Source organism: Venturia canescens, chromosome 4 (assembly GCF_019457755.1).
Source record: "Venturia canescens isolate UGA chromosome 4, ASM1945775v1, whole genome shotgun sequence".
NCBI classification, from domain to species: Eukaryota; Metazoa; Arthropoda; class Insecta; order Hymenoptera; family Ichneumonidae; genus Venturia; species Venturia canescens.
Window position 1 is genome coordinate 21,947,850 of NC_057424.1, and position 12,950 is coordinate 21,960,799.

Genomic DNA, 12,950 nt, shown 5'->3' on the forward strand with positions numbered 1-12,950 from the left:
GAATATGCCGTCCGCCGTTAAACTGGTTTTATTTTGCGCGTTAGAAAACTCTGCCGCGACGAGAGCGCGAGCCGAGGACCTAAACTGCTTGGACCTCGACATACGTAGACCGTTAAAGCTTTACCAACAGTTGCAATCCACCGCTGTGTTGCTAAAGCTCACACAGTCGCAGAGCCATTGATGAGGGAGAGACAAAACCAACCGGGGCTTAAGGCTAAAGTTAGATCGTATGTCCCTGGACCCCCGAATCTATCGTTACTGCAGAGTGTCCTTACTTTATGCAGCTACACGCACAAGCCTGACAATATTGTGCGTCCGTTTATTCATGCGAAACTATAGCTTCCCAAGTACATACACCGTTCATAAATACGTATATAAGAGAATCGATGAGCGCCACGATAATTAACGAGCCATCCGAGACGATTCTATTTGGCAGCGCCCTCGCTGTTTCTATGTAACGAAACGAGATGTGTCCATCGGATATAGGCGCTTGTAGCTTCGAGCGAATCTCGCGATCGAGCCCAATTCAACGACGAAATGATAAATTTTCGGTTACTTTACTCGACGTAGACTGGCGACGCGATAAACCGGCTCGTAACCTCGCTTATGCGTACGCGCTCCTTCCCAGATTTAGCTAAATGAAAACATTTTTACGATCGAACAGATAATAAGACTGAAGAAATAGGAGCAAAGACACTAAAATCCTCGCTTCCATCCGCTTTGGCAAACCCACTTTATCTACACACACACACACACACACACGCACACACACACACACACACAGATATGAGTTTCGCAATAGTTCGCGAATAGTTTGAAGTGCTCGGACAGGCATATGCTCTCGATATAATCAACCTCGTAACACGAATCCACTGACACATTGTGCATTCCGTATCATTTTATGTCCTCCTGGCTGCTCAAATTATTTGACGATATATCAATCACGTCGACCTTTAACACGATCATGTGCTCACGCAAATTACTGCCACAGACAACTTTTCGACTCTTGATTGCTCCTCGAGCTCACCTTCGCGGTAGGTAGCGGTTTGAAAACTTCTGTGAACGATCGTTTGGCAATGAGGACTTTGCTGGACATTCAATGCATTTCTATTGTTTTCTCAAATTTTGTAAAATTTTACTAAAACATCGTCTCTTTGCGGAACAAAAAATTCGAGCTTAATTTCACGTTTTAATACTGAAACGAAATTTTGATTTTCAGGTTAGCATTGTAGTGTCGGAATCGGTGGATCTGCCACTTGAATGTTCAAAGTATAATCCAAGAAAGTACGCAGCAAAAGGATCGATGGAATGAAGAAAACCGAAAAAAACGTCGACTTTCATTCAGATTTTTCGCACGGCTTGGGCAAGCTTTTTCTTTGAATACTTGGCGTCGAGCCCCTACCCTGTCTCTCGATGTGCGAGTCTTCGCGATCAGAAGTCGCCAGTGAGACGATGAACGATAGCACAAAATTCGTGGGCACCGAGAACTACGTCACTCGTTTCATTTTATTTTCGTTACCTCATCGGTTCTCGGTCCAACGTCAGAAGATTATCGTGGTCCATATTCCGTTGCTTTCTGTCTGTGCGTCTCGCTTCTTCTTCTCATTTCTCGCGCGTACTCGCTCTTTCCTCGACAGTGTGTTTTGCGCGCGGTACTAAAGCCTCAAGCTGACTCTGAGTTATCCTAAAAGCTGGCCGCGTTCCAGCCCCGAAAAATGGCGCGAGCCTCTTGCTCCCGAGATCGCGTCGCAACCCCATCGAACACTCGATGACTTATATTTAAACCACTCTTCGCCACGGCACGCCACGAGAACACACTTGTGTCTATTTCTCCATATTTTTCTAAAGAGTTTCGTTATTCGGATGGGAAAAAAGCAGAGGTGTGGCGAGCGATAATGCAAGAGTTCGAGGACGAGATAAAAGCCATAATAATACGCGCTCTTTAATGGATGAACTGATAAACTGAATAACATTTTGCCAATGAATTATTTTCTCGTCTATTAACTGCTGGCACTTCGCGGTCGAGCCAAAACTATCCAAACGTTTTTTCTCATTTTCTTTTTCCGTCTCCCTTTCCGTTTCACTTTTCGCCATGGGCAATCACCTCGCTTCCGGTGAAAATTGCCCTGCAGTTAAACCGAGGGATGCGAAATCCTCTCGCTAGCCAAACATTCGCGTCACGCTTTTTCTTATTTCGCATCTACACAAAGTCGTACGAGCTTAATACACGCGCGTGCACGCACATTTGGAAACGCGCACGATCATCTTAAGCGAACGTTACTCGAGTCTAAAATAAACGTTTTCGTCGACGGCCTCCATGCGATCCGGGCTAAAATAAATCCGAGATGCATTTTCTCTCTCCCTCGGTGTTTCTCTAACTCCTCTTTCTCACAACCCCGCCCATCTCACTCGCGGAATACTTCTCGGCAATTATTATCGCGTCTCGCGCGCGCGTTTGCTTCTTAGACACTTGTAGATTTACTGGAAAATGATGAACGAGCGGCGCTATCGTTCGGCTATATCCGCTCGCGAAAACACGTTGTTGGAATTTTAGTGCTCCAGACCACCCCGAAGCCTTCTCGCGCGTTTATAATCGCGGCGACGGGTTAACTATTTTTGCGGAAAACGAGAAAAAAGAGAGACAAGCTTTCGCCCCGCGGTGTGCTGAACTTTCCGCGGACTTGGACAGTGGATTCATTTCCGTTCGAGTATTTTGAGCAAAAATTACGGTGCTCCCGTACCGTCAATTCTGGAATACTTATTTTCAGGAATTTTTCAAAGTTTCTCTTTCTCAACGAGATTCCGAAATCCGATTAATTGCGCTGCTCCGATCACCGCGTCACACTAATTTGCATTTACGACGCTCGTGACTCGTGAAAATTAATAACACAGCTGCTATTTACACTTGCCAGCAAAGTTGACAAATTGTTTTGTAGAGCGAGCGCCGGAAAAAAACTCAAACTTTGAGTTCAACGCTATTATTAGATTCGAGACTGACAGAACGAAGGATTTCTCCTCTTTAATTTCATGAGGCTTGAGATAAGACGAAGACAAAATTCATGAGCTGTAACCGAAGCTTTTTGTGATTGCTACAAAATAGTTGACCGCTAAGAAAAACGGGTCCATTAAGTATAAAAATAAAAAATAATGAAATAAACTTTTGCTGAAAGCCGACGCGCGGTGGGAGCAAATTTTATTTTCTATTAGTTTTGCCAAATTCGTTGTACTAAATTGGTTTCGTGACATAATCACCGGACGACCTCGGACATATTTTCTCTAAATCTTACTTCGTGTATGCGAGCTGTGACAAGCTGACGACTCATGGATTATTCGAATAAGAAAAAGGATGAATGGTCGTCGATCGTGAGGGACAAGCCTATTGCGATCTTTGAAAATTTATTCAATACTATAACCGACGAGTTATCAAATCGAGTAATTCAGAAGAAAATGAATCAGAGTGAAGGCGCATATCTACGCGCGAAAATGAATTGAAGGAAATGACTGCGGCGTTACGATTTTTCGTTCTCAACGTTCGACTTCGATCGTACGAGAAAATCAGTCAAATTTATTTTCATTACGACAATTTCGATGCGAATGAAAGTTCATCATCGCGATACGACGACCTTCCCAACGTGATTTCTATTCGGAGGCGAGTTCTCTCATGGCAGCCGTTCAAACCCATGAATAGAGAGGTCACTTTACAGTACGTGGTGACGACGAAAACGAGTGAGAGGAAGAATCTAAGCGAGGAAAAGAGAAAAGGAGTGCGGAGGGTGAATGAATCTTAGACGTAGCCGAACCTCTCGTAGTAAACGAAGAATCTGGCACTAGGAAGTGTTGCGTGCTGGTCAAGAGCAAAGACCGGGTCAGAATGCGGGTCTCGTGATCGAGCTATCTGTCTTTCGATGTTTTACCACATGCAGAACGTCCGAGTTCAACTGTTCAGTATTCAACACGTAAAAAACTATTCTTAAGTAAAGTGTGAAAAAAAACGAGGCGCAAAAATTTATAATGGAATTATAAGTGAGGCTGGCGCGACTGCAGGTACCTTGAATTCAGAAATTTCTCGTTGAATTTCAAGACTTTCCTTGAATCTTTGGACCTTCGGACTCCAATAAAAAATGACTGATTTCACCCCAACGAATGAGTAACGAAAAATCGTTGAGTTTTCACTCATCTTTTCGCTTTAAAATCACATTTCGTCTGTGCCTCAATGCCTCATCGAGTAGCATTTTTTCTCATTTTATTCCCTAGCTAGAGATGAAAATCCTGGCTGCTTTTTTCCTGGCTTCGTGCGTGCATCGAAGCTATAAAATTCATTGATCCTCGTTTTTTATTATCGTTCTTCAGCCCCCCCTTGAATGGGGCCACTCAAGTGAAGAATTAAGGTAAACGAATTTTTATTATTTTTTATTCTCGTTCCCACAGCTGGCCCATAGCTTGAAAACACAAGTAGAGGTTATTTACGGGCGTGTGGAACGAGTCTGGGTGCGTGGAAGAATTGATAGGATTCCAAAGGTATGCGAAGCATCAGTACAATCAACAGATTCGATCGGAGTTGATTCAGAGACAAGAAGATGCAAATTTTCCAACCCGAACGTCAGCGTCAGCGATAGAAGAAAAAACGAAAATGTTGCAAAGAGAAAATCGATGGATGAATGACGCCACGAGCATGTTGAAGGGAAATTCATGTGCCTCGCTATCTCAGGAATGATATTTGAGTGGATAACATTTGTGGGCATACGAATGACCAAACTTGTAAAAAAAACTGAATAAAAGCTTTTTCTCCGAAGCCAATAAATCCATTTGGGTTTTTCCTTTCGAGATATTGCGTCGCGCGAGCGAGAAGAGGCACAAAAGTTCGAAAGGTTGGTCGTCGAGCTTAATTATATCGAACCTGGTACACGGCGTTACCGTGTCAAGGTTGCAAACAAAGTATAAACGAAAATGGAACAAACGGCGAACGCGCGAAGCCCGAGATTCCCAAGCTCTCTCTCCTTTCTTATTCCTCTTTCTCGCTGCGCTGCGTCGAGTGAGTTTCGCAGTTTCGGGCAAATCCAGCGATAAATCCCCCCGTTTTTCTAAGCCGCGAATGTCGAATTTTGTCATTCTGTTGCGAGAATTTTTTTCTCAAGAATTTTATACACAGGCTTCTCGTGTATCGAACGCACAGGCAACTAGTAAGTCGTCTATCAACCTACGAAGACAAGAAGTTGACCTTTTTGAACTTTTTTTCAGTCGCTTGTCACCGAGAAGCGTCCAGAACAGGCTTTTGCCAAAAAAAACGTAAATCACGTGCACGAAAGTTGGTTGAAAGTGACCGCACGGGATCACTGAAGCAAGAGCATTCGGCCAGAAATAGACAATGTTCTAGAAAATTTATAACAGTTACCAACGCGATATATCGAGCACTCTCTCTCTCTCGCACTCTCTTTCATTTTCTTGCTGCGTCACTCAGCGTCTCGCGGCGCCGTTTTGTACAAAGCTGGTGTTCATCTCTCTAATGGAGTTGAAGTAAACTTGAATATACTCGCGGACCCAAGATTTAAATGCCAGTGAGAATTATCGCGTAAGACTGACATTTCGTAAACTCTAACCGTTGGGAAAGTGAATATTGACTGGTGTCAAAGAAATGGGAGATTTTGGAAACTTCTTAAATTGAGAAGACTCGCATCGATATTTTCTAATCGCTGCAAGCTAGCGTCGATAAATAATGGACCATCATTTCTGAGGGGGTCAACATTTTCTCAGAATTCTTATCTTATTTATTCTGTTAGAATTTTAACCTCGACAGCGTCTTTCCTCGAAGACTTTGTTGACTCTACAGAGACATCTTCGAAAAAAGATTGTCCGGATTTGAAAATTGGAGGCTGGAGGACTGCGATGAGAAGGCAGCGATAATTAGGATCGAAATAGAATGAAAATTGGAATTTTTCTCCTCCACCGTTCGCGCAGATTGCGAAAATACATTTGTCAATGTGTCGTTGACCGTTACTCTGGTCTACTTCAGAAATAGAATGATGGAGTAGCGACACAACGAAGAAATAAAAATCGTTAGAAAACGAGTGAATGCGATGCGAGAGGACACTTCCGTTTGCAAACGACTGTTAAGAGCGTCGCCTCTGCTGCGATTACTCTACGTTTCTACATGTTTTTGTGTACACGTGTGCGTACAGATAAAGACACACTTGACTTACCGAAACGAAAGAACTCTTGAGCTCTCAAAGCGATTCGTGAAATTTTCGATTCTTTCAAATGTAATTGCAGTTTAATGACTGTTTTGCTAAGTCAGTTTGAGGTGAGATTTAAGGAGAAAGAATAATAAGTTTCTTCTGATACTTTCAATCGTACGAGCCAAATGTTGAGCTGTATTTGTGTTTATTGACTGATTTTCTTGTGTGCATGTGTGGCCATGTATGTGTACGACTCTCTCGCGACGTTAGAGAAACCATAAAACCGCTTTGGCCGTTTTTCGATGACTGACGAATGGACCGGACTAGCACGTACACTGGACATGCGAAAACCGAGTCGGATTAACTTGATTTCGTGGCGACAGAGAGAGAGAGAGAGAGAGAGAGTGGTGGGAGATTTGATGAAAGTGAAAATAGATCGTTCTTAATACACAAACTCAATTCGGGGTGTCTTATAGCTGTCGATTGGGATAGGAACCAACTAATTTTCGCGCCCCCCGTTATGTTTTCATAACCGAGCGAAGTCAGTCCGGGCTCTGCCACTAGAAACGAAGCTATTCGGTTGATGATATTGGCAGAAGGTTTCGCGAGGCGAGTCTGCTGACGTGGTAAGAAGGCTTGAGTCGCAGCGAAATCGAGAAAAATAACGAATTTTTCTTGTGATTCGGTAATGGAAAAAGGCACAATTCGATAAATGAAGTTCGATCATTTTGATCCGGAAACGAGAAAAACAAATTCGTTTTCTGAGCACTGAGCACTGACTTTAATATTGTGCAAATCGAACGTTTCATTTTCGCTTCGAATGCCGCGAAATCTTGAGAAATTTATATTTTTCGTGGTGGTCTAAATAAAGCCAAAATTCGGGCGTGGTTGTAAGGAAAACGAAAGGGTTGGAGACTGGCTCGTTCCTCTCGTAATTTCTCGACAGCGAGTTGCTCTATTATTGCATATGAGGTTCGAAGATATTTCGAGAAATCTCGAAAACTCGTGCATTCGTTCATATTTGTCTGGCACGAAGAGAATAACGATCGCCTTGTCAAGCAATGAGAAAGAAAAAAACATGTTTCAAAATCATTGTCTGTTATTATGTTTGTGAACGAACGTATCAAATTTCAAAGCTTTTCGAGCGCATTACGAAAACAATGAAAAAAAAAAAAAAAAAAAAGAGATAAAAAACTTTTAAAATGGAAATGAGAAATGGAAATTCTTTGATTTTTTTTAAATTGCAATGCGATGCATAAAATGTTGCGATTAAAAACGCATATACTGCAAAGCTAGTCCGGTTATGTAAAGCAACGTGATTAAATGGATTTCATTTTATGCGCATTTACGCACTAAAATGGCGATTTCTTGGCTCCGTATACGTGCGCGTATGTATAAATTGAGTTTGTATAAAGCTTTGTCCTTATAACGAAAAATCTGCATGGTCCTTATCGATTGAACGAGCAACGAGTACCGTCCCACCTTGAAAAAAAGGCACAACACGTGTTTATATTTGGGTCATCGCTTTCGTATCTCTCGATTTTTTTTTCTTGTTTTTTTTTTTCTTTTTTTTTTCACGGAGAGCAATGCCATCCCGAATCGGTACTTTGGTTTGTGGCTATAAAAATTCCTTGCGCAAATTGCGTCGCGTGCCTTCGCCAAGAATCCAGCCTTATATCGAAGTTGTTGCGACCATAAATGGGCTGGTCTTGATTTTTCAAAGACTTCGACCATCGGGAATCCATCGCTACGCGTATATATCGATCGTTTATTAAACGAAGGAGGCGTAAAATTAACGATTTTGCACGATTCACTCGCCCTTTCGTCTGTGAGAATGAGTCGATCGATATATGCACCAAAAAGCGGAATGTATGTCGAGAAAAACGCGGAGAGAACGCGGACACGATTGGTCTAAATTTGATTAACCCACGAAAATTGTACAATAATTCGCGGTAAGTTTTTCGAATAATAAATCTCACGATTTCTCAATAATCTCCATCCGATTGAGCGTCCACGTCCAATCTGGCGTTTCGAGGAACGAAAAACTCGTTGATCCGAATATTTTAAAAGAAGTCGGTAAAACAGGGGGCCGAAGATCGAGTGGTTTGAGACGCCACAAGTTCGTTGCAGGGATCCCGGCCTGACCGAATACCGGCACTCTTTACTGGCGGTCGGAAAGAGCGGGAATCCCTGGACTTTCTACCCGGTGGGCGCGGTAATATTTTATGATCTTTTGATAAAAATGTTTCCCTCTATCGGTCGAAAAGTGAGCAGGCTTGACTCTGGTTTAAGGATATATTGCACAGGCGATACAATGTTGCCATGCTAAACCATGCTAAAAACATAAAAAAATTCAAAATGATCAGAATTTTATAAAATTTGGTGAACATATTCTTTAGTGCCAAATTTGACAATACAAATTTTTTAAGATTTTTCTTCTGTACAGTTATCGAGTAATTGATCACTAAAGTTCACGTGTATAAGCATAGCGTTTCCATATATATAGGTATACATTCCAGGCATAAGAAATCTGCTTTAATGCGTAATTACTCGATAACTAAACAGAAGAAAATTTTGAAAAAATTTGTGTTTTCGCACTTGATGTTGAAGAACATTATCACCAAATTTGATCAATTTCTAATTATTTCGACTTTTGTATCATTCACCCTTAACGACACTTCGAAGGGTGACGAATGAGCTGCATTCGAGTGGGAAGAAATATTATAATTCACTTACAGCAGCAAAATAAAAAACGCATTCCTCGTTTACTTGCGATGGAAAACTATTTTTTGTTCATCAAATGCATGAGAATCGAAGTACGCTCACGAATAATTAAATTGCAGAAACCACAAGGGATTCTTAGAAAGATTCACGAATCATTTTTCCTAAATTTTTTCCTCTACTTGAACGTGTAAAAAAAGACTCAGGAGCACTCAAGCTGACTGTGAATCGATCGAATTTTTCTTACATTTTAATATTTCGTCCTCCGACTATTCGTTCAAGGGGGTCAGCCCGTGCGGCAGCCGGATTTTCAGGCTATTTTCGCGATTTTTTCGCGGCGAGGAAAAAAAACATAGACTTTTGAAGTTTTAAGGGGTTTATTTATTGGTATTTCAACTCTACGATAGAATTTTTAAACTCTGATATCTTGTGTAAATTCGGAGTAAAACTACTCTACGAAAACCCATGCCTGAGATCACCTGATCTAATATCATACAGAAATATTAAAAATTGCAGGATTTTCCCGCCACGAAACACGAAATTCCGATTTTTAAAAATGCTTCAAAGCACGAAAATCCTGCAATTTTTAATATTTCTGTATGATATTCGATCAGGTTTTTTTTTAATCTGAGATAGACCAATCCTCCGGAATCCTGGAGACCATGGAAAAACACCATGGGTTCCTGTGAAGTAATCGAATCTACCCGAGATTCTATCACACGGTTGAAATACCAATGAAAAAACTTAAAATTTCAAAAATCTATGTTTTTTTCCCGCCGGAAAAAAATCGCGAAAAAAATCGAAAAATTCGGCTATGGGATGTTGAAACTTCTTAAGCGCTAAATTTTTGAGAAGACAAGTAAAGATCGAAACTAACCTCGTCACAGGCCGCACATCTCGGTTTGAGTTGTTCAGCGTAATGTCTCTCGCAGTAGAGAGCATCGTCGTGTACGCAGTAGGCAAGATCGACCAGCAATTCTCGACACTGCGTGCATTGAAAGCACGAGGGATGATACGAAAAGCCTAATTTGCTCGCCGATACTACGAGACTTCCATATTTGAGGGGTTCGTGGCAGACGCCACAATTCTGAAAAAAGTAAATGATAAAAATGAGGAAAAAGGATTTTTTGACGCGTTGAAATATTTCGATAGAGTATGCATAAACAGAGCTCCATAGATTTGTTTTCGCGTTAACGACGATAGACTCACATGGCCTCTTTCGAGAATCTCTTTGACGCTGCCGATATCAAGAGCGATCTCGTTTCTCGCAGCCATAAAGTCGTCTGCGCTAGCGGAATGTTGGGAATCCAGGTGTCTGCAATATGCTCTTGCGAGATCCTGCTTCGGTAACTGCGTCGCCAATTGACGGTCCCTGTGACGTTCGCCCGGTGTGCCGATCCTCGGCACCGATATTTCCGGCAGCATCGAGAAATATTCTTCCACCTAAAATTTGAATGAATCAATTCAACGATAATCTATTTTTTGTCCAATCGAAATATCAACTTGTTTCCGGAACATTTTATCGCTCATATTTATTCAACAATTTTGTATTTCGATTCCGATAATCAAAGGCTTTTCAAGCCGTTTTTCGTTAGCCCCTTCGACAACTCCATCGTCATCGAGGCAATTCGTAAAACGACAGAATCGAATGGACTTCTCATTTACAAATAAGAGAATCAGAGTATAAAACAAGTTGAAAGAAAACATATTTTTTTGGGCTTCCAAGAAGTATGCGAATGCGTTCATCGATCCCTGTAGCACTTTAAGGGGATAACACTGCATTTATATGGCAAAACTCGATGAGGCTGAGCAGAAAACCAGTAGCTCATCTCGGAGTATTTATCTTACAAGCCTAAGGAGAGCTTTAATCGAATATCGCGAGCATAAATACCGGATCGTTTCTCATCGCTTTTCCAACTGTTCTGTCCGGAGATCCACCCACTAGCTGAGCAGTTATACGAGTGCATAAACTCGTAAAACCAGCGGGTGGAGGATTTATCATACGGAGTGTATAAGCTCGTGTACATTATCGCCCAAAAGTATTGGCTCATCCGAAGAAATCTCGGTGGAGTTTTCGAATCATCACACTTCGCAAACATCGATATCTTGGAATGAGAATTCCAATTGAAATTTCCAATGTATTCTGGCTCATTTCACTGCCGCCATTTCTCGCAAAGGAAATAATAAAAATTCATAATTTGACAGCCTAAAAAATCGTCTTGTTTGAATAGTTTGAACCTTTTGGTTAACCGAGGTCTGAGCTAAGCGAATACTTTTGAGCTGCAACGTAGATGGAAAAGCGATAGCGAGATAAAAAGTACAGGAGTTTTGCTATAAATCGTGTTCGTAACCGTTCGCGGTTTTCTGCTTGCAATCGCACACATGCTCTTGTATATATGTATAAATCTCCGCACCGCGACGTAAGTTATGACAAACTTTCTGGAAATATTAAGGCAGGGGCATCCTGCCAAGCTCGTAGAGTTGCGGACATACTGTGGTTCTGTCCTGTGTATCCAACGCATGTTCTACATAACTTACTCCTCAAATATAAATATGAAAATACGCATGTATTTTTTGCAACTGTCAAGAGAACGTACGACGCATCACTCTCACCGCTAAATCGTTTTTACCGCACCCTCTGTTTAAGTGGCCAACTATCACGGTCGTCTCATAAATTTAATGATCGAATTTTATAGGGTTTTCAGGTATGGAAGCTATAAAATGCATATTCGCAGTGCATGATTCATAACGATAAAAAATCAACATTTTTTGCTTATGTTAAAACTACAATTTTTCATGATTCTTCAAATTTATTATTATTTTATACGAACTCGAAATATTGATCGACGATCAACAAATATATGCAGAAATGATTTCTAACGATCGCGAACGGCTCATCCTTTTTTCGAAGAAATTATATTTCCACGGTACGAAACTCTGTTTCGAGTCAACGAAAATGGAATTGGCTCATGACCGTTTTTAGAATTTGCAATTCTCCGTAAATCGAATTTTTCGTTCTTTTGATGTTCCAGATCTTTGAAATGTTAGATCGATTTAACATGCACCGCGTAAATCGATTTTTTTTTCGTGCGCATGCATCGAACATGAACCACACGTGCTACTCGGTTTAAAAGGGGATTGCTACGCTCGAGAAAGATCGAATGCAAGTTCCATCAATCGCGATACATTTCGAACTGTACACACGAGACTGCATAATATTTACGGTTACGAAAATTGGCACACTGATTGAGATGCATTAGCAAAATCTACGACTTCAATCGACCTTTTCCTTACTATTATGAAATACAATTTTCGGAGAGGATTTAAGCAAATCTAGAAACATCTTGAAATAGTTATTAAAATGAAATTATTGTTAATCGTCGAATTTTCATGAAATTTCATATTCCGCTGGCTAAACGCAAGTTTTTTTGTGGAAGCACAAATTTTTGAAACGATCAATACAAAAGATTATTTTGTTTTTGAAGATATATTGAACCGCAATCGTTGATGAAAATATTGAATTTGCGTTTCATCGCGTTCACCTTTTTGTAGTCCTTCGCGTCGAAATAAATTTTATTTTCCATTAGATAATTTATTTACTCAATGGTTCGTGTCAATAATTTACCTTGCTCGGTGGCAATCCCGGTGGCGCCCAAGTTAACCCTCGATCCCTTGGGTCAAAACCGACGTAATTATTGGGACCTTCGCCCTTGAGTCCGAGTCTCGCCCTCACGGAGACCCATTCTTCGTGACAGACATCGTGAGCCTCTCTTGGACATTTGCAGCTCGTGCAATTTTTCCTGGATTGATAAGAGGAATTAATTAATTACTAAAAATTAAAAAAAAAAGCTTTTCAAAGGGAGAGTAAAAAAAATTAGGGGCAATTTTCGAGGAGCATGAAGGTCAATTTCAATTCGATTGAATTTGGATATCGATCCATCTATAAATTCTGGAAAAAATAGACCGAGATTAGAGCCCAGTCACCGACGATTGAAAGACTTTTACGAACCCATCAATCGAGTCCCGAGAATGAAATATTTACACTTTCATCCCAAA

General features: G+C 41.0%; 2 protein-coding genes across 4 annotated transcripts in view; one reads left to right on the forward strand and one right to left on the reverse strand.

The window, feature by feature from the left end:
- LOC122409958 (uncharacterized) overlaps positions 1-4,787 on the forward strand; it is a 32,336-nt gene extending 27,549 nt beyond the window's left edge. Inside the window, exons 1-2 of one of the 3 annotated variants that reach the window (XR_006260808.1) lie at positions 1,820-4,044; positions 4,429-4,787. Coding sequence is in view for 1 of the 3 variants with exons in the window: in XM_043417883.1 (XP_043273818.1) it covers positions 4,429-4,662 (234 nt within the window). In the remaining 2 variants the exon portion in view is untranslated. Of the gene's footprint in view, positions 1-1,819; positions 4,045-4,428 lie in introns of those variants that run through there. The other 2 variants (XR_006260809.1, XM_043417883.1) reach the window with 2 other exon arrangements.
- Positions 1-12,950, reverse strand: part of LOC122409956 (uncharacterized) — a 75,058-nt gene that overhangs the window by 26,982 nt on the left and 35,126 nt on the right. Inside the window, exons 3-5 of the mRNA XM_043417876.1 lie at positions 12,520-12,694; positions 10,104-10,337; positions 9,772-9,981 (exon numbers count right to left, since the gene is read on the reverse strand). Of these exons, the coding sequence (XP_043273811.1) occupies positions 9,772-9,981; positions 10,104-10,337; positions 12,520-12,694 (619 nt within the window). The remainder of the gene's footprint in view (positions 1-9,771; positions 9,982-10,103; positions 10,338-12,519; positions 12,695-12,950) is intronic.